We start from the raw sequence: 20,093 nt of genomic DNA on the forward strand, positions 1-20,093 counted from the left end.
GGAGGTGTTTGAAGCAGGAGCAGCCTCAACACGGCTTGGAAGCTCCAAAGGGATGAGAAAGGCACCCGCGGGAGGGATGTGCGGGCACAGCCCGGCGCTGCCCTCCCCAAAAAGGTGCGAAAGCCCTGGATGTGCCCAGGCCGCAGGGATGGGGCTCAGCCAGCCCCGGGGGGCCGGAGCTGAGCGCAGGATGCTCCTCTCCGATCCAGCACGGGGGGCTGGAGTTGCTCCAGGGTGGGCAGCAGGACGCGGATGTCAAGGTCGAAGCGGAGCCCTGGGGGTCAGCGCTGCTCGGGGCTGGGAGCAGCTCCGTGTGTCCCTGTGCTGGCTCCAGGCGGCTCCCAGAATTCCCGGATCCGGGCACAGCCTGTTCCCGGTGCCCGGAGCTCTGCGCTGAAGAGCAGGGAAAGAACAACCCGGCTCAGGCGTTTTGGACTTGCAGGTTGTGTTGGGGTGAACTAGAGAGCTTTTGGAGTTTTTGAGGGAGGAGACGTGCGGGTTCCACCAGGCAGCCTGTTCTGGGTGTGCTGGGAGCAGTCTGGGAGTGCTGGGGTGGGAAATCCCAGCTCCTGGGCACGCTGGCACCAGGACTTGGTGGCTGGGGTGGATCTGCACTGCTGGGGTGGGGTTTATCCAAGCCAGAGACCCCACACCTTGGAAGTTCCTCCCCAAGGCTCCTCTTCTGGAGCTGCTTCACTTCTTACAGCAAGAGAAGCTGTTCCTGAGCTCCTTCCAACCCGGGGCTCTCCCCGAGCCAAAGGGATCCGAGGCTGTTCCAGCTCTCCCCCAGCCTGGAAGCAGACACAGCCTGTAGTCAGAGCTCCTCAACTGCCCTGTCTTTGAGCCTCTCATGTCCCTGAAACCAGCTGATGTTTGGATTTGGATGAGCTGGATTACAGAGGAGAGGGTTGGAAGAGAAGCATTTTGATACAAACCCCTGCTGATGGTGATGGACCAGGGCTGGAGCTGGATTTTGGAAGGTCATCCCAGCCCGGGGAGGGCACAGAGATGTCGGCTCCACACCTTCCTCTGCCTCAAACTGCTGAAATCTGGGAGCAAAACCAGCAGCAGGTGATTTCCAGGACTGTCTGTGTGGCAGGACCAGCTCAGCCCGAGTGAGTAATCCATGAGCAAAACAGAGCCTGAAGTGTGCTCGGGGAAAGAAAGGATTCAGCAAATATTTGGCAAAAGCAGAATTGTTTTATGGGCTGTTTGTTTGCAAACTAAAAATAGGAGCAAGTTACCAGGTCGTGTCTCCTCAGGGTGCTCTAGGAAACGCTGGGCTGGGGTGAGCAGGGGCATAACCAGGTGTTGTCAGCTTGAAAATGTGGTTTTTAAAGATTTTTCTACTGCTAGAAGTGGTAAGAAGTCATTCAACTTGGACTTCAGCTGCTCAGTGTTTAGCACCAATGCAGTTAATCCAAAGAGAGAAGCAATTTAGGGCGAGACAGTTGGTTTGTTGTGTGTTCTGTAGGGAAAAATCAATCCCTCCAGGTTTTTTTGGAGCGAGAAACACGCCCTGAGAAACATCAAATGGCAGATTTGAACGGGGAGAAAGTTCCCATCTGAACTGATTCATTCTGCTTTTCAACCCCAGGTGGTGGAACAGGGTTGGGAGAGGGGAAACCAAGAATGTTACATATGGAACAATGAGATTTGTGTGCTTTTAGGCAGCTCCTGCTTTAGTCCCAGGACATGGTGACAACTGCCAGGAGGTGAAGGAGGTCTCACCACGATGCTGCATCTCCCTCCTGCTCACACAGAGCCTTCCCTGGGGGTGTTATTTCAGAGCTGCTCTTCCAGGTCACACCAACTTTCACACCATCTCCCTCCCCTTCCAGCAGCAAACCCCTCAGCTCTGCCTGCTGGATCCATGAAAACACCAGGAATGTGGCCCCTGGGCTGTATTATGGGAAGCAGCAGGTGATGAACACTCAAAAGGGCAAATTTACTGAAGGACCAAGAGAGTTTTCTTTGCTTTATTACAGCAAATTATCACAGCAAATTACTCCACTGACAAATCCATGGGGTGGGAAGATCTTGACTCCTAAAATGAGGTTTCTTTCTGGGATGGGAAAACCCTACAAAGTTCTGCTGCCAGTACATAATTCTCGGAGAGTTATCCAGCTGCTTTTCTTCCCATTACACCTTAGAATGCCTTTTTTTTCAAAGCCTGTCCCTCTGGGTTCCCATTTTGGCTGTTATTCCTGGTCCTCCTGCACCTGGAAGCAGCAATTTGCCATCCTGTTGTTGTAATTCCATTCACAGCAATTACGGTCGGTGCTGCATAAGAGAGTTATGATTCCAGCAGTAAATAGGCAGCGAGATCAAATCTTGACTCATAAAATTAGGTTTCTTTCTGTAATTCCTGCTTGATCCCAGCTCCACTCTCATGCAATGCACTCCAGAGGGTTATTTTTTGCTTTGCTATTGCAACCACAGCCAGGCAGGATTTCAGCCTTCATCTGGCTGGGCATTTTTAAGGTTTGTTCTTCCTTAGGCTGTGATGGTTTGCAGTCACTGATGGGCTCTGTGATGTTGGATCCTCACTCTGTTGCCCAGCAAAATTACATGTATTCAGGATACCTGCTAGAGAAGTTTTCACTAATTTCTGGGCAGGATGGGCTGTGCTATAATCCCTCTTTTCTTTCTCCCCTCATTATGGCAGGGACATGGACAGTCAGATATGTTCAGCTGCAGTGGATGCTGATTTTTTTTTGCCCTGCCAAAGGAGAATTTGGAATGATATCATTGGTTACTCTGGGTCTGTGTTCTTATCTCCTTTCTGGTTTGTGTGCTTTAGGCAGAAAGCCCATAATTTATGAACTGTGCCAGTGGGGTGGCTCGGAGATCAAACACCAAAGGGAAAAAAATCTGGCTGAGAACAAGTGCCCTGGAGGGAATGTGTTTTATTAATCCACTAATTAAGAACACCCAAACAAGGCTATCAGGTATCAGTCAGCATGTCTTAATTATGTTTAGTCATCCTTTGGGGAGGTTCATGGCCACTGACTGCTGGAGTGACAATGTGAGCCCAGGCAGAATGGGGCAAGTTGTGAGATGGACAGAGGGACAAATCCTCTGTGCTCACCCAAAACAGCCAGAAAAACATCATCTGCAGCTGTCCAGGTTTTCTTTTGTTGTTGCCATATCATAAAAATACCCCAAAATACCAGTGGCTACAAGGGAGGGAGGTTTCCATGGCTGAGTGGATAAAACAGGGAACGGACACTCGAGGTCTGGGCTCAGTTTTCATACCTGGATGACTTTAAGCACATCACATCCTCACATGGGAATGTTCAGGTGATGGAAACTCCCTCATGGTGCTGCCAACCTGCAGGTTGGCACCAGATGAACACTTGAGATTTTGCATCAGAGCCTCAGCAAATGTGTTGTCCCATTCCTGGAAGTGTCCAAGGCCAGGTTGGACAGGGCTTGGAGCAACCTGGGACAGTGGAAGGTGTCCCTGCCCCTGGCAGGGGGTGGGACTGGATGTTCTTTAAGGTCCCTTCCAACCCAAACTATTCCAGGATTCTGTGATTTCCTTCTCAGTGCTCTCGGTATGACAATGAATATTGTGAAATTCATCACGTTTTAATTGTAATTCAACAAAACCCCCAAGAGTGAAGGTTAATGTTCACACAGAACCAAGGAGAAGAGCCCCAAAATACTGCAGTGACAAAGTGCTGAAGTGTCACTGGCCCCTGGGGACAGCACAGCAGCAGGAGGAGACATCACAGCTGCTGCTGGAGGAGGCTGGAAACTGTCCCTCTCCTTGGAAGACACACAAAGTCCTTCCAGGAAAACCTTTGGGTGCATCAGGAATGCCAGGCATGGATGGCTGGAAGAGCCTGAGGCCTTTTGTGCTGTAGATTTTCTTCAGGGTGAGAAGAAATCTGAGAGTGTCCAACTAAAGGAGCTCCTTGTCCTGCTCCTCCAAGGCCTCAACTCCAAAGGCAGTGGAAGGAGCACCAGGCTGGAACTTCCTGGGTCATTTCCACAGTCACCTATTCCAAGGAGGTGACTTTAGAGGAAAGATGTCCTTCCTCATTTCTGAGAGCCCCAGGATGAGCCACACATGACTGCACCTCCTGACCTGCCCCTGCTGAGCTCCAGTTCTTTTTACATCCTCCTATTTTTGGAGTCCCAGCACAAAAACTTGGCTTTTTTTTTTTTTTGGCCCAGACTGTGATGCTGAGCTTGTCTGCCCTGCTGAGGAGAGCTGCTTTCCCAGGCTCAGCACCAAACTCAGCCCCAAAGTTTCAGCTGGAAATAAAAGAGTTTATAAACACCGACTGCCCCATCCCACCACCCTTTTCCTTTGTATTCTGCCCTTCAAACATCCCAGCTGGGTCACACAGAGAGAAAATGGGATCTTCCCAAACCCCCAGAGCACAGGAGGAGTGTGGGGCTGCTGTGGCTTCTCCCAGATTCCCCCCCACGAAGAAACTGAGATTTAACACAATATTTTAAGCTGAGATTTAACACAATATTTTAAGCTGAGATTTAACACAATATTTTAAGCTGAGATTTAACACAATATTTTAAACTGAGATTTAACACAATATTTTAAACTGAGATTTAACACAATATTTTAAGCTGAGGGTCAGGACAGCATTTAAAGCTCCACTTTTTAGACAGAGCTGGGCTTTGCCTTTTTTTTGTCTGAGCATTAATCCAGTCCTATTTCATTTATAAGGGGTATGGTCTGGCTGAGCTCTCCCTGCAGGGATTGCAGGGATGCTCCCACCGTGCCCGTGGCTGCAACACCTGAACCCAAACACCCAAACAAAGTGTTCAGAACCTTCAGACCATCTCCACCTCCAAGCCAGCATTTGTAAGAACGTTGTAGATGGTTCATATATTTCCTTCATGACTGAAATTAGGAATGGCTTTAGAATAATAACTTAAAAAATTAGAACAATAACCCCCAAATTCAACTTCTCTCATGACTGCCCTAAAGCAAACCCTGAAAAAAAAAAACCCTCCCAACCATTTACAGCTTTAAAATGGTCCTTTTCACCTCTGGCTTGGATTTGGGGGGGATAAGATGATGTGGAGCTCTTCCTGCCATCCCAGCCCCCCCTGGATCCCTGATTTCCCTGCTCCATCTCCTCCCAGCCGTGGAGTGACATGTGAGACACCTACTCCCCATCTGCACGTTTCCAAATCAGAGCAGCAGATCTGTGATTACAACTGGGAGCTGGAGGGACTTCTCCTCTTCCCCCACTGCAGTTTTTCTCACCCCAAGAGAAAAAGCCCAGCAACAGCCGTGGAGGTGGGTTTGGATTCCTCCTGGAGACAAGGAGGTTTTCGTGCTGCAGTGATGCACAGTTTGCTTGGGCTCGAAAGGCATGGATGCAGAGTGGGCTGGGTGTTTGGGAATCCAGCTTCCTGCCCCCGGATTATTATGGAAATGTGACCATCAGGTGATGGCAACAAAGGTTGCTGAGCACAGCCTCCTTGAGCACCTTCACCGAGGTTCGTTGTGAGACTCGGGAGAGACCTCGTGTTTTGAATCTGCAACTTTTTTTAGAGCAAATGCTTTCAGGTTTCTCTGGAGAAATGCTTTATAAACACCTACTTGGACAAAAATATGAAAAAATATTCCTGTGAATCAAACCCAGCAGAGAAACAGGGCGTTGGAAATTCTCAGCCTCTTGCAGAATGTCTATTAAAACCTCTCCTGCCACCCCCTCTGCTCAGCTGTGCCCTGCAGTGCCCACTGCAGCTTGGATTTCTGGCAGAATGAAGGTGTTTCTCGGCCACAAAGTACAGTTCAGGTGAGAGGAGAGGGATTGGAAACACTGAGAGAAGAACAGTCTTGAGAGATGGAAAAGGAGGGGGTTGTTCCTCTCCTGTGCACTCATCCTGATCCACGGAGAAGGGAGCTCAGCCATGGCCCTTCCCACCTTGGAGCTCATGGGCTTTTTCCCTGGGGTTTTTTCATTGTCATGGAGGGTTTAGTTCCCCAATTCCACACTGCTGGTGCTCCCTGGGGGTTCTCCAGTGGCTCTGCCAGGCAATAAGTGGCATTTGAATCCATCAGACTGATGTTTCCATGCAAACAGGGAGACCTGGGAAACATCTGAGCAGAGCTTCTGATCCCAAGAGCTGGGAAGTGCCAGGGCATCCCAGCTCCTTCTGCCTCAGGCTGGGAAGTGTGATGGCCTCACCCTCTCCCCTCTCACCCCTGTTTCCCAGCAGGATTCCTGCTGTTCCCGTGTTACTGTTGTGCAGCCTCCCATCTTTAGGGTTCCATCCAGCTCTGCCTGGATCCTGTGAAAATGAAACAGATGCCAGCAGCTCCTGGGATGAGCCCTGAGCTCTCCCACTGTGCAATCCCTTTGTCCAGGCATTGATCTCACACGCTCACTGCATAATTCCAACACAAATCCTGAACCTGGAGACAAAATTAAATGACGTGTCAAACTGAATGTTCTGTGAATTCACTCCTTCTCTCTTTTTTCTTTCTCTTCAAATTTTCTTTCTAGGAACAAGATGCCCATGAAGTTTAACCTCCTTTAGCCTTAAAAAGCAAAAAGTTATGGATCCTTTGTACTTTTCCAACGCGTTCGGCGCCGAGGGCGGTTCCGGCGGCGGGAATTCCTCCCTGCTGACGAACACGACGGAGAACGGGACCCTCCCGGAGCAGCCCCCCTTCAAGTACGTCCACAAAGTGCTCATCCCCATCTGCTACCTCCTGGTGTGCGCCGTGGGGCTCAGCGGGAACACGCTGGTCATCTACGTGGTGCTGCGTCACGCCAAGATGAAAACCGTCACCAACATCTACATCCTCAACCTGGCCGTGGCCGACGTGCTCTTCATGCTGGGCCTGCCCTTCCTGGCCACCCAGAACGCCATCTCCTACTGGCCCTTTGGCTCCTTCCTCTGCAGGCTGGTCATGACCGTGGACGGCATCAACCAGTTCACGAGCATCTTCTGCCTGACGGTGATGAGCATGGACCGGTACCTGGCCGTGGTTCATCCCATCAAATCCACCAAGTGGAGGCGGCCCAGGGTGGCCAAGCTCATCAGCGTGACCGTGTGGACATTCTCCTTCTTGGTGGTGCTTCCAGTCATCATCTTCTCGGACGTGCAGGAGGACTTTCAGACCTGCAACATGAACTGGCCGGAGCCCGTCAGCATCTGGTCGGCGGCTTTCATCGTCTACACCTCGGTCCTGGGCTTCTTTGGGCCTCTGCTGGTGATCTGCCTCTGCTATTTGCTGATTGTCATCAAGGTCAAGTCGTCAGGGGTCCGGGTGGGGTCTACGAGGCGCAGGAGGTCGGAGAGGAAGGTGACCAGGATGGTGGTGATCATCGTGGTGGTCTTCGTGCTCTGCTGGCTCCCCTTTTACACCATGAACATCGTCAACTTGATATTCATCCTGCCAGCAGACCCCGTGCTGGAGGGCTTGTACTTCTTTATGGTGGTGCTGTCCTATGCAAACAGCTGTGCCAACCCCATCCTTTACGGGTTCCTCTCTGACAACTTCAAGCAGAGCTTTCAGAAAGTCCTTTGCCTGCGGAAGGGCAACGGCATGGAGGACGGGGAGCCCGTGGAACACAGGCAGGAGAACAGCAGCCGCCTGCAGGAGTCCATGCTGACCCAGAGGAACGTGGAGTTCAACGGCCACATGCAGACCAGCAAGGTCTGAGGGCGTGGGTTGGGGCTGCAAAGGGCTGGTGGAGCTGGAGAACTTGGGGGGCCTCGAGGAGAGATGAATTCGTGGCAAAGGTGAAAGGTGGAGACCCACAGGCTCCAGTAAATGTACATAGAAGTGGCTTCACTCCCCTCCCTTCCCCGGCTCGGAGTGGTGGGGGCTGTGCTGGGCTGTGGCCAAGCTCTCGTGGTGACCTGGGTCATGTGGGACCACTTTGGGTCCTCTGGAGATCTCCAGGCTTTGTACTGCCCTAGTGATGCAAAACCACACGAAATCAGTTTTAACCACCTTGTTAAGCTGGGCTTATGGCTGCTCTGCACTGTTGGGAGCAGCTCAAAGCAGAAAACAGCTCAGACAGTGTCTCTGAGATCCATCAAGGGGATCTCTTACAAGAAAAATGCTGTTTCTTAAGAGTTTCATACCCAAAAGGCCCCAGCACTGACCTCAGAGCTGTGCATGAGCCATGGTTGGAACCTGCTGGGTGCTCCTTCTGCATTGGTTTGCTGTCATGAACCCACCTAAGGGATTCATGGTGCCCAGGAATCCTTCAAACACACCAAGAATGAGGAAAAAAACCCCATGATTAGGAAGACCTAAATCCTAAACAGGTCTAAATCCTAAAGGATTCAGTGTATTCATGATGTTCTCACATTCTAACCCAAAGTGCATAGAAAACGTGCTGTGACCACTCTGTTGTTCTGTCAGTGCTGATCATTGTGAAGTCCTGGGGAGCTGTCGTGTGTATTTATTGGTTCTGAATGTCAGTCTGGACGTGAATATAAACTGTATTTTCAGAAATTAAAACAAGTTCAACCCCCCTCCTGGCTGTGGTTTAGTTGGCAGGGTGGGGTTTGCTCAAAGGCTGGATCTTGGAGGGCTTTGGCAGCCCTTGAGGACTCTGGGATTCTATTCCTGCCACACTCACATTCCCCAAACATGAGAGCACAAGAACTCACCTGATACAACGAGGGACAACTGCAGGATCCAAATCTCACTCCAAATCCCAGTACAGTCAGGTCGACTCTGATTAATTAAGTCACCCACTATCTATTATTTCAGGAATTATCAGGCTGTTGCAGGCATAAATCAACTTCTTATCAGTCCTTGAGACATGGGGAGTAATTAGTGCAGGCCTTGATGTCCTCCCTGCCAGCTTCATCTGCCTGCAGTGGGTTTGCCATGAGTTCTCCATTGATGGGATTAGAAAAAACCATTTTAGCTCCCAGCTCGTTTGGGAAGTGGCAGTAATTAATAATTAATAATTAATGCTCCCGTGGAGGGAGGTGCCCCGTGGGTGCAGCGCTGGGGACTTGCTCTGCAGAGCACAGGGATGGAGAATTCCAGTTGCTGAGTAAATCTGTGGCATTGTCCACCCCCAGCCTGATCCTCTGGAGCAGATGAACTCTTTTAAACTAAAAGAGGAGAGATTTAGGTGGGATATTAGGAAGGAATTCTTCCCTGGGAGGGTGGGGAGGCCCTGGCACAGATTGCCCAGAGAAGCTGTGGCTGCCCCATCCCTGGAAGTGTCCAAGGCCAGGTTGGACAGGGCTTGGAGCAACCTGGGCTAGTGGAAGGTGTCCCTGCCCATGGCAGGGGGTGGGATGAGATGAGTTTTAGGGTCCCTTCCAACCCAAACCATTCTATGATTCTGTGAATTTGGGGTTAGACAAAACCACCAGCAGACTCTGAGTGGTTTGAGGACTTGGCAGACCCAAAATATCCTTCCAGACATTTCATTCCAGGATCAGACCCCCCTTTTAGGCATCTCATGCTCTCAGGCACATGGTGGGAGTGTCACATTATTGTGGTGGCACCTTGAGTGACACATTATTGAGGTGTCCTGTGCAGGGCCAGGAGTTGGACTGGATGATCCTTGTGGGTCCATTCCAGCTCAGGATATTCCATGATTCTGTGATCTCTCAACCTGTCAGATCCACAGGGACTTGGTGTTACTTCACCAGATAAAAATAAAAGCCCCTCATTGCAATAAGTCACACACCTGGAGATAAAATAATATAATGAGGAGCAGATGGAAGAATAAATCCCAGAGCCAAAGAAAATTAACAGAGGCTTCAGCCCCCCTGGAACATCCACTGGCACATCCCCTCCAGCCCTGGATCTTGCTCCCACACTAAGATTGAACAGAAGTGGAGCCAATCAGTGCTGATTTTGGTGTGCAACCCCCTTTGCAGGCCCTGATGAAGGGTTATCCTTCACTAATCACCTGGATTTTGATGCTCTGACCACCAGTGATGACCAGAAAGACTCAAGGGAAGCTGAAAAGCACAATCCATGTGCTGATCAACCCAAGGATCCTCTTTGCCTTGATTTCAGAGCTTGATAAAGCCCTGAAGATTAACTCCTTGCCAGCAAGAATGACACCAGGAGGCAGAAAACTTGGAAGCCTCTGAATTCTTTCCTAATTCCTCTCTTGATTTACAGCACAACTTGGCTTCTATTAATTTTCCACAAACCCCCAAAGAAACCACTTTAGGCTTGTGTGCAGAGTGTACCCATGGGACTGAAAAGAGCTTTCCATTAGGGTAATGACTGATTTGTTTTCTAATTTCCCAAGAATCACAACTAATTTTATTTCCTGAGCGGGCAGCGGCTCTGGGGCCCCAGGGAACGGGTAAATGTGCCTTTGCAGAAGGAATCCTTGTTTTGCAAACACATTGCACTTAATGAAATCCATTCCCACAGAAACAGGGGCAGCTAAAGAGGAAGGGATGACTCCAACCAGTGAGGAAAAGCTTCTGCTCTCGGTGTCAACTTGTGGCCTCACAGATCTTGGCTCAGCTCCTGATTTTAACCTGACAGCTTTGATGTGAGGTGGGCTCTGATTCCCCTCGGTTTTCCACCTCTAAAACCAACCCAGTGCTTCCTTTCCCACACCTGCACAGAGGAGGGATTTGAAAAGTCCCAGCACAAAGTGCATGTTCGGTGCCAGCACCAAAGTTTTATTAAAACCTCCCAGGAATAGTCACTTTTTACGAAAAGGAGAAGTCCTGGTGCATCAATTTGGCATCTCTTTGACATAAGTGTCCTTTCCCTAATCCAGGTGGGGGTTTTGCTGGAAAACACAGCCCTAGATGGACAATCAGGTGGCTCTTGTTGACAATGAATCTCCAGAAAATGTGCAGCTTGTTGTTACCTTCTCCAAGAGAGACGATTTGGGAAGGAAACTGGGGCTCAGTGGGGCTCTCTTGGGGCAAAGGGGATGAATTGATCACTCAGAGTGGGTCTTGAGGGAGGATTCAACATGTTCACCCCTCTTCCATCAGTGGCATGGCCAGGATGGTGCTGCTGAGCCTGGGGAAGGGCTCAGTGCCACCAAGAGCCCCTTTTCCAACACTCCCAGCCCCAGCAGTGCTGAGGGGGGTGGAAAATGAGCCAGGGAACTCCTGCCAGGGCTCAGGGGTTGTGTGTGTGGGGGGGCAGGCTAGAAACAATATCCTCAATTCATGGCCAAAGTGCAGGTGGTTTGTTCACAGTGACAGAAGGGGAGGGATGAAATCTGGGTGAAACCTCGGGAAATCACTCCCTGAAGCACAGGAAGAAGCATTGCAGTATTTAGCATCCAGCAGGGTGTTTGACACCCTGAATGCTGAAATAGGAATAAAACCCAGGCTGCCAGAGCCTGTCTGAGTGCTCCTGCAGCCAGCCTTGCCCCCATATCTGCTCTGTGTTATCTGCTGGGGTCCCAGCCTTGCCCCAATATCTGCTCTGTGTTATCTGCTGGGTCCCTGTTCCATCACACTCAGCCCTGGCTGTAATTTCTGTCCCTGTCTCCAAGCCCTGGGCACATTCCCTGCCCTGGGAGCAGCCCTGGGTGAGCTGTTCTTCCCTCAGGATCTCACTCTGCCCTCCTCAAAACCTTGTCTGATTTACAGTGAAAACCAAAAATTTAACCCTTTTTTTCCTCCTCCCTGCAAACCACCCTCACAGCCAGGCACTTCTAGCTTTTTAAGAGGTTTTACAGCCAAAGTCAGCTCAGGTTTTACCCTTCACTGGCCTCTTTGGAGATTTGCTGCCATCCCAGAGCAGGAGAATTCCAACCAGAGACCTTCAGTGGGTGAGTTACCAACGTGCCTCTGGCAGGTTGAGCTGATGGCTGATGGCAAACAGCCCTTTCCACAGGATTTCCACAGCCACTGGAATGATTCTGCCAGGGCTTTATACCCAGCCAGGCCTTATCTGGGGAGTATTGCCCAATTTTATTCTCTGCCAGCTGGGGGGGTTGGGCAAAGAAATGACTGACTGTGCTGTGAAAACACAGCAAGGATTAGAAAGTGGCAGCGTGAGCCGTGAGAAATGTGTTGTTTCTGTTGCTAAAATGCCATTAAAAGGCAGAGAAATGTTTTTGCCAAGTTCTCTTCCTATACATTAATAAATTAGGCATGGTTTAATTTGCATTAGAGGAGGTTAAACAGATTGAGCAGAGGACACAGCAGGTTTTAAGCTGGACTGACTCATCCCCCTCTCAACCCAGGCACGACCTAAAATACAGGGATGCTCCTTATCACAGGAGGCCAAAACAACCTTTCCCTTCTTTCCCAGTTTCCTGCCAGATGAAGGCTCAGGAGGACTTTGATCCAGTGCAGCCATGGGGGTCAGGATCCCTCCTGGAATTCAGGGCTGGGAAAGGACTGCAAAGCTCAAGCCTGGGGTGCTCAGGTGTTTGGAGAGAAAAGGGAAATACAGGCAGGTTGCCTCCAGCACAGCAATACACTGGATACCATCCACTGCTCCAGGAGGGAAACTCAGCCTTGTGTTATCCCAGTGTTGCAAACTCTCTGCCCCCCTTTGATTCACTCCCAGCCCTGTCTCCTCTGGTCCCAAATCAACATTAATCTTAATTGTGTCTCAGCTAACGAGGCTCTCAGAGTTTATTAAACGGGCTTTTGTGCTCCTTAATTGAAAATCTCAGTGCAGAGGTCTCGGTGCTGCTCCTGGACGAGTGGGAGGCTGAGAGCCTGTGCCAGGGCACAGTGACACCCCTGTGGTGCCACTGCTCTGCTTCCCAGCTGCTGCTCTGGGAGGAGAATGCTGGGAAGTTGGTCTCCAACACGATGGTTCTCTTGGGAGGAGGATGGGGTGTGAAATGTGGGATGTGGGAAGGTCTGGTGTCCACACAGGGGGTCACGTGTGAGGGCTGAATGTCCCTGGAATGCAAAGGCAGGACTGGCAGGGACCATGTGTGGGATGAATCATGGGATCAGGGGATGGGTTGGGTTGGGAGGGGCCTTAAAGCCCATCCAGTGCCACTCCCTGCCATGGGCAGGGACACCTTCCACGAGCCCAGGCTGCTCCAAGTCTTGGACACTTGCAGGGATGGGGCAGCCACAGCTTCTCTGGGCAACTTTTTCTTCTATTCTTCTCATCCTTGGATCTGCCTTAACTCCATCTTAATCCCACTACACCTCTGCTGCCCCTGGGAGTGATCCTGGATCCTTTTGGAGTGGACCTGCCACTCAGGAGCTTTGTCACAGTCAGAGAGTCACATCAGGCACCACAAGAATTTCCAAAGAAGGTGGGATCGCTCCATGTCCTGCTTTTCACCAAGGACCAGCCCGACCCTACCTCTTCTCCCACTCCCCCCGGGTCAGGATTGGGATCAGAGCTGCCAGGAAATGGATGTTCCAGCTGCTGCTGCTGCTGCAATGCGTCACATTTAACGAGCCAATTTAGGGAGGCTTTCAACGCTCCAACCGCCAGAGAAAGCAGGCAAATGACCTTTCCAGCAAACAGCTCTCCGAGGAATTCGGTGCCATCACAAACGCCTGGCCCCAGCTCTAGCTGGAGGAGCTCTTTTCCCGGCCTTTTATTTCTGGAATCAGCTCCATTCCTCGCAGGATCCCTGGATCCCGCTGCCCGTCTCTCCCGGTGCCGCGAAGCCGTCGCCGCCCTGGCTCTTCTCTCATCCCAAAAAAAGGACTTTGCTCAGGTTTGAGCTGAGCCTCCAAAAGCTCAGCTTGCTCTTTCTCCAAAGCTTTCCCACCAAGGGTTTTCCCCAGCAGCTTGGCAGTGGATTCCTGAGGAACCAGCCCCGAGCTGACAGCACCTCCGAAGGCATCCCATCAAAACATGTCATCCTTTGACAAAGCCTGACAAATTCCTGGGAAAATCTGTCCTCCCAGCCAGCCATTCCCAGAAAGCAGCAGACAGAAGTGACACTCCCCAACACTGGTGGTGGTTTGTGTTTTTTTTTTTTTTTAACACGTTTCAAACCCAGTCACCAAACCCCGGGGATTGAGTGACATTTTTAATACCTCGACAGACAATTCTTCCAATTAAAATCTCCCTATTTGGCTTTTTTTTTTTTCTTGGCCAAGCCTTTGATTCATGAAAGGATTGCAAATGTTACCTCTGGGGCTGCCCTGCTGAAAACAAACACCCACAAGAAGGTCAAGGAATCCCTGCCCTGGGCCCACCTGAAGGCTGAAAATTGTCTTTGATTATTGTAATTTCTGTTTGAGTCCCCAGTTCTGAATATTCATTGAGATCCACAAAAATCTCTCAATAAAAGGATTTTCAGCTGCTGGAGACCAAAGGGCTTTGCTGAAGTGCTCGTGTGTAGAAGGCAAACAAGCAAGTGCTGGGATACAGGAGCACCTTTGGAAGTGATTCATGATTTATTCCAAGAAAATTGGGGGGAAAAGTCACATGTTCAGTTTGTAAAAGTGGCATTTGCAGAACGCAGCAATTCCAAAGGGCTTCCAGGTGGGGATCTCAGAGGGCTCAGCAGTGGTTAATGTGCCTCACTGGTGATTTCTGGCCCCCTGGGTTTCAGCAGGGTCATCCTGGAATCCTCTGGCATTGGGATCTTCCCCTGGTTGCTCTCCCAAGGAGGCAAAACCCAGGGTTGGCTCTGAGCTGGGGCAGGAGATCCAGAGGCTGATGGATTTATGCTGGAGTAAGAGCAGAGCCAAAGGTGGTGGTTTTGCTCCTTCCCTCATTGAGTGGCAGCTAAATGGAGTCAGAATTCCCAAATCAACATTGTCCATGTCCCAACACAAACCTCCCTGGGAGCAGCAGGATCCTGAGAGCCTCTGCTAAACCCAGCCCTCTGTCCCCTGAGCCTGCTGGGCATCACTGGGATCCAAACATTTCCTGGGATCTGTGATCCTGGCACAGCTTGGATCCATGCAGCAGCATCCTTAAAAACTGCCAGGCCATATTCCAGTGCCTTTCCCTGCCCATCCCCTCCTGCAGCCAAGGCTGGAGCTGCTCCTTTCCTACCGCAGTGGTTTGTTCCCAGCACAGCTTCTCCAGCTCACTCACCCGAAGTGTCTCTGGTTTTCACCTCAACCTGCACTTTTGTTTCCATGTCACATTTATTCCTGCCCATTTTGGTGTTGTTGGAGTGACTCCCTGGTTGCTATGAGATGGATGATGCTCTGGGCTTTCTGTGTTCCCTCTCCCTTTCCTGCTGCCATCTCGTAACACTTAATCCTCTGTATCTCTCCATCTTTCCCTGAAAAGTCACCGAAGGTGAAAGCTTTCTCCACTTGCTCTATCTTGAGCCTTTAAGCTCTGGATCCTGTTTGTGACCTTGAGCCAATTCCAAGACCCATCCCGTGATTCCAGGATTCTGTGCTAGCTCCTGGTCGAGGATCCCAGACTGGGAGACAGGGGTGGTGTCACCCTGGCTGGACTCGACGACCTCAGAGATCTCTTCCCACCTTAATGACTCCGGGATTTCAGGGATGCAGACCCCCCTATTCCCACTGCTTGGCTCGCTCTATATTTTCCAGCTCAGCCCCACATTTATATAAAACCAGAAACACGCTGGAACCGCGTTTGCCCCACGGAAGATTTTATGGATGGTGGAGAAACCCAAACAGAATTTAGGGACGTGAATTTATTCTGTGGAAATGCCGCTTTGCCGCGCTGATTCCTGTCAGTAGCCGGGGAAATGCACGTCAGGAAATGGAATATTTGCCAGCGTGGGATGCGGGGCCGTCAGCCCCGTCTGGCACTCGCCATATGGGGCTGTGTTCGCACGGGGGGGCTGCGGGAGGAGGAGGACACGGGCTGAGGTGTCGGGGCTTCACAGAGATGCAAACGGGACAGCAGAACGGCCTCGTTAATTCTGGGGAGAGCACAATTAATTCCCCCGCCCAGGGGAGCTGCTGTCAGCACGTCTGCAGAGCCAGAGACTGTCCCTGTGCCCTGTTTGAGCAGGAATTGGGCAGAGAATTTGGGCTGGGACAAGCCCGGGCTCTTCTTTACTCAGAGGAATTTAACTGGAAAAAAAAAAAAAAGGCAGAAAATATATAAAATCTCCCAAAATTAGGCGAAGCAAAGGTGCTGAGGGGCTGTGTGGGGTGAGCTGGCTGAGAGGACACGCAGCTCTGCCCTTTTCAGGATCCTGCCATGAAATTAAAACCACCCTGGAAAACGAGGGGGAATGGGGGGAGAACGAGGCACCCCCAGGATTGGCAGGAGCAGGAACAGGGAATCACCCCAGCTGTCCCACCTCTCCCCGCACGTCCCCCTCCCTCCTGAGAGGGCCTGGGGACGTGCGAATCCCTCCCGGGGGGAGGACGGGGGTCCCCAGCCTGTCCTGGCGCATCCTTTGTCGCTCCGCCGGAGCCTTTTCCCGATAGTTTGGGAAATGCCATTCCCAGAGCCAGGGCAGGGTGGGGAAGCAGCAACCTGGGCAGGCCAAAGTCTGCAGCCTTTTAACCACGGATCGCTCCCCGCCTTGGAAGTGGTTTCTGTTTGTTTTAACACTTTCCCCTTCTATCTCCTGCCTTTTATGCGCGGCTTTAAATCCGTGTTAGTGAATAGGTCCTTACTGGAGTCATTAAGTTCCATTCAACTCATCCAAAGGCAATCCATTAGCTTTATTTGTTGCCTGGTTCCCTTATCTGCCCCGATGTTATCTGCCTGTTCCTGTTGTAAAAGGAAAGTTTCCTTATGGAGAGGAAGAAAGCGGTTTGCCCAAGGCAGAGGTGCCTGTTGTTCTTGCCCTGACCTTCCCGAAAGCCGGGAGGGCTGAAACCTCGCCAAAACAACCTCCTCGCCCCCCAAAGCAAGGCTGCGAGAAGATGGGAATGTGGGATCTGTTGGATGCTCTCACTGAAAAAAAAAAAAGGGGGGGGAATAAGTGATCCAGGGAGGTGAGCGCAATAAGCAGAACAGGCGGGATGTGCCAGGGGACGTTTAGGTTGGATATTATGGAAATTTCCACACCAAAAGGGTTGTCCAGCCCTGGCACAGCTGCCCAGGACAGCGGGGGTGTCACCACCGCGGAGGGGTTTAAAAGCCGTGTGGGATTTTGGACTTTGGAAGTTGCAGCGGGGAAAACATCTCTGGCTCAGCTTCTCCACAGGGGGATTTTTAGCAGGAGCTGCTTCTCGTGGCTTTTCCAGCCTAAAACTTCAACCTGCAGGACAGGGAGGTTCAGAGGGCACAGCTCAGCGTGTCCCGAGTCCTCTGTGCTGGCAGAGCTGCCCCGATCATTGCTGGCACATCCCAGTGTCCCATCCAGGGCTTCCTGGGATGGAGAGCTCGTTTTTCTCGCTGCAACCACTTGAGGAGTCTGATCCTCCTTCTGCTTCAAGTGTTTTTTCCTCCCGTTGCCCATAAATCTCCCCCTGCCCTCAGGGAATGTGGGCAGGTCCTCCGTTTGCTCTTCCATCCCTCACCTTTTGGAACAGGGACGGGTGTTGTCCCAGCTCCTCCTCGGGAGAGGCTCCGCTAAACTCTGTGAAATGAGTTTATCTCCCCCCCACACTGCCAAAATTTGGACCAGAAATCGCAGCTTTTGCAGATTTGAAGTCAGAAAGCTGAAGGGATGTTGTCTCAAACTCTGTTTAATCCTCCTGTATCAACCCAAAGAGGTTTTTTGGGGGTAAATGCTTCTCACCTGCTGTTTTCCATATTTCCCGCTGTACACAAGGCTCCTGTTCTCCAGTTCCATCTCCCCAGGTTCCTCTGCCTCCTGTTCCTGGCCCAAGGCCAGGGCAGGTTATTTGGGCGATTAAACCGATTTAGAAATTGGTTTGTACTGGGGGATTCACCTTCCACGAGATCCTGGGCTGAGAGGGACCTCCAGGTCTTATATTCCTGAATCAAATTCCCCAGGGAATTCTGGCAGCTGAGGCTGCTTTGTCCTTTCAGTGTAATTCAGGATTTGGGAAAGAGCTTCTGACAGATCCCTCCTGGTTCCATTCAAAGCACCAAATGCAAAACGCCAATTTAGGGAACCGATTGGAAAAATAAATACAAATTAAGCTTTTTTTTTTTTTTTCATGTAAATTCGAGCACTTAAAGCCTCCACTTTAAAAGCTTTTTTTCAAAGCTCAGTTTCCAATCTACATATTGAGGGGGGGGGGAGGGAATTTAAATTCTGTTCTTCTAAGAAAGAGCCTGGCAGGCTGCCTGTGTGGGGATGAAAGATCTCAAATATTTGTGCTTTGGATTGGACTCATTAAACTCCTCTAACCAGAGATGTTTCTCCCGGCCCTTGAAGCTGGAAAAAAACTGCTGATGCCTTCAAAAGGTGGAATTAGGAATGTCTTTGTACATTAAGCTTTTTAGAGATTTCAATTTTTCTCCCGGGGTTGAGTTTTCTACTTTTTTTTTTTTTTTTTTTTTAATGCTAGAAATTACTCATTTGAATAATGGAGGCAAGCCAATAACCTTTTTGATTATTTGAAAGGTCGTTCTGCAACCTGAAAGCAGCGTGGCTTTAATGACTTAATGCTGATGGCAGATGGGTCAGGAGGGGTTTCAATGTGTCCCGTGGCTTCAATAATCAAAATATCTCTCCCTGTGTGTTACAGAGATCTGGATAAAGGGGTAGAGAGGGTGGATTTTTGCTTTCTTCTTGGGAGAAAATAACTTTTCCAGCATCAGTGTGGATTAACACAAGCCAAGGAGGGGAAGGAGAAGGTGTTAAATGAGTTTCTCTCCTCCCTGTTGCCAAAATTTGGCCCAGTAATTGCAAATTTTGTAGCTTTGAAGTCAGAGAACTGAAGGTATTCTGTTGTGTTGATTTTTTTTTCCCTGGCAATAATTCCAGTTGGGTCAGGTTTTTTTTTCCTTTTTAATTACAGTCAGTGCAGATGGGAGTGAGCCAAAACTGCAGGAAAACTGCTGGATTCTGAGGAATGAGGGCTGGCAGTGACCAGTCAGCTCCAGCACCTCCAAAGGACCCTCAACAATTCCCTGCACCCACACTGGGAGTTCAGCTGCAAAATCCAGGTGGGAGAGGGATGACTTAGAAGTAGAAAAAGGATTTTGAGCCCTCAAATGTGGTTTTAAAAGCTCTGGAATTTTCCCACATTCCCTTTCCTGCTGGGAGCAGGAGCAGACCCCGAGGTTCAAGGCTTGGGATCTGTATCCATCCCGACTTTCCTTTGCTGCTTAAAAATCCCTGTCTTCAGGAGGACCGTGAGATCTGAAAGATTTGGTATTTATTTGGTAAAAAAAAAGGGTGATTAACTGCTCTGTCTCCCTGTGATGGTTGTTCACAGGCCTGCAAGGAGAGGAGCTGGGATCAGTTTAATTCCTGGAATCCTTCGGTGCTAAAGGCACTCAAATTGTCTCCACAGATTATTCCATGTCCAGTCTGGTGTTTTTCAGCCACGTGCTGTGAAAAGGCTTAAAAAATGAAACCAAGGCAGGTACTCAAAGCAATACCTTTATTTCAGCTACTTTTTCCAACAGCTGTGGGAAGGAGTTTGCCTGGCAAGGACTCTTCCTGCATCCTTCACACAAACAGTTCAGGATGAGGAACTGAGGGAGTGGGAAAGGAGGAATGGGATAAAAAGATGGGGTTTGTTGCATTTACCTTTCCACTGTTCTATCAAAAATTTTTTAGGCAAAAAAAAGAACCCAAATCTCCTAAAATATCAAATATCACTGATTTTTTTCTTTTTTTTTTTTCTTTTTTTTTTGCAGAAAAGGCCCCTGTTCTTCACAGTTTTCCTCTCCATTTTCCAGAAATGACAGTGCTGTGAGATGGCCATTTCCAGCCATGGAATTCCAGCTCAGCAAATTCCAACCATCCCACCATTTTCAAATGGGAAACCCACATTCCCAGCCATGCTGGATGTTCTTATAAGGAATGCTGGTATTAGTACAGAGGGGTAGCTGTGGCTCTTCCAGCTCTGTGCCTCTGGAAAAGCTTTCCCAGGTGGAGATGCTGCTATTTAATTCTGGAATTGTGCTCTCAGAACGAAATATTGCACGAAATGGAACAAAACTGGAATTTAGGGTTGATGTTACTGGGGGCCTACACAGGGTTGCAAAGCTGGAGTTGAAGCCTTGTGGGTGCTTGTGCAGCTCGTAGCACCTTGGAACAGTCACCTCCATCCTCAGTGGGCATGGACAGACAACCCTTATAGATCTATAACCCTTCCTGGACAATTTAAAGATTCCCAAATAGCAGGAAGAATGACATTCCTTAACT

General features: G+C 50.1%; 1 protein-coding gene across 1 annotated transcript; it reads left to right on the plus strand.

Moving 5' to 3' along the window:
• Nucleotides 1-6,514: 6,514 nt before the first annotated feature.
• On the plus strand, nt 6,515-7,660 carry SSTR5 (somatostatin receptor 5). Its single transcript, XM_008928199.2, has one exon. The coding sequence runs from the start codon at nt 6,548-6,550 to the stop codon at nt 7,658-7,660; it is 1,113 nt and encodes a 370-aa protein (XP_008926447.1). The 5' UTR covers nt 6,515-6,547.
• Nucleotides 7,661-20,093: the final 12,433 nt, after the last annotated feature.

The sequence above is a fragment of the Manacus vitellinus genome, unplaced genomic scaffold, assembly GCF_001715985.3.
Source record: "Manacus vitellinus isolate BGI_N305 unplaced genomic scaffold, ASM171598v3 scaffold_12_pilon, whole genome shotgun sequence".
Lineage (NCBI taxonomy): Eukaryota > Metazoa > Chordata > Aves > Passeriformes > Pipridae > Manacus > Manacus vitellinus.

What these genes read in the sequence shown, in the direction of transcription:
- SSTR5 (XM_008928199.2), top strand. Translation starts at nt 6,548, where the DNA reads ATGGATCCTTTGTACTTTTCCAACGCGTTCGGCGCCGAGGGCGGTTCC.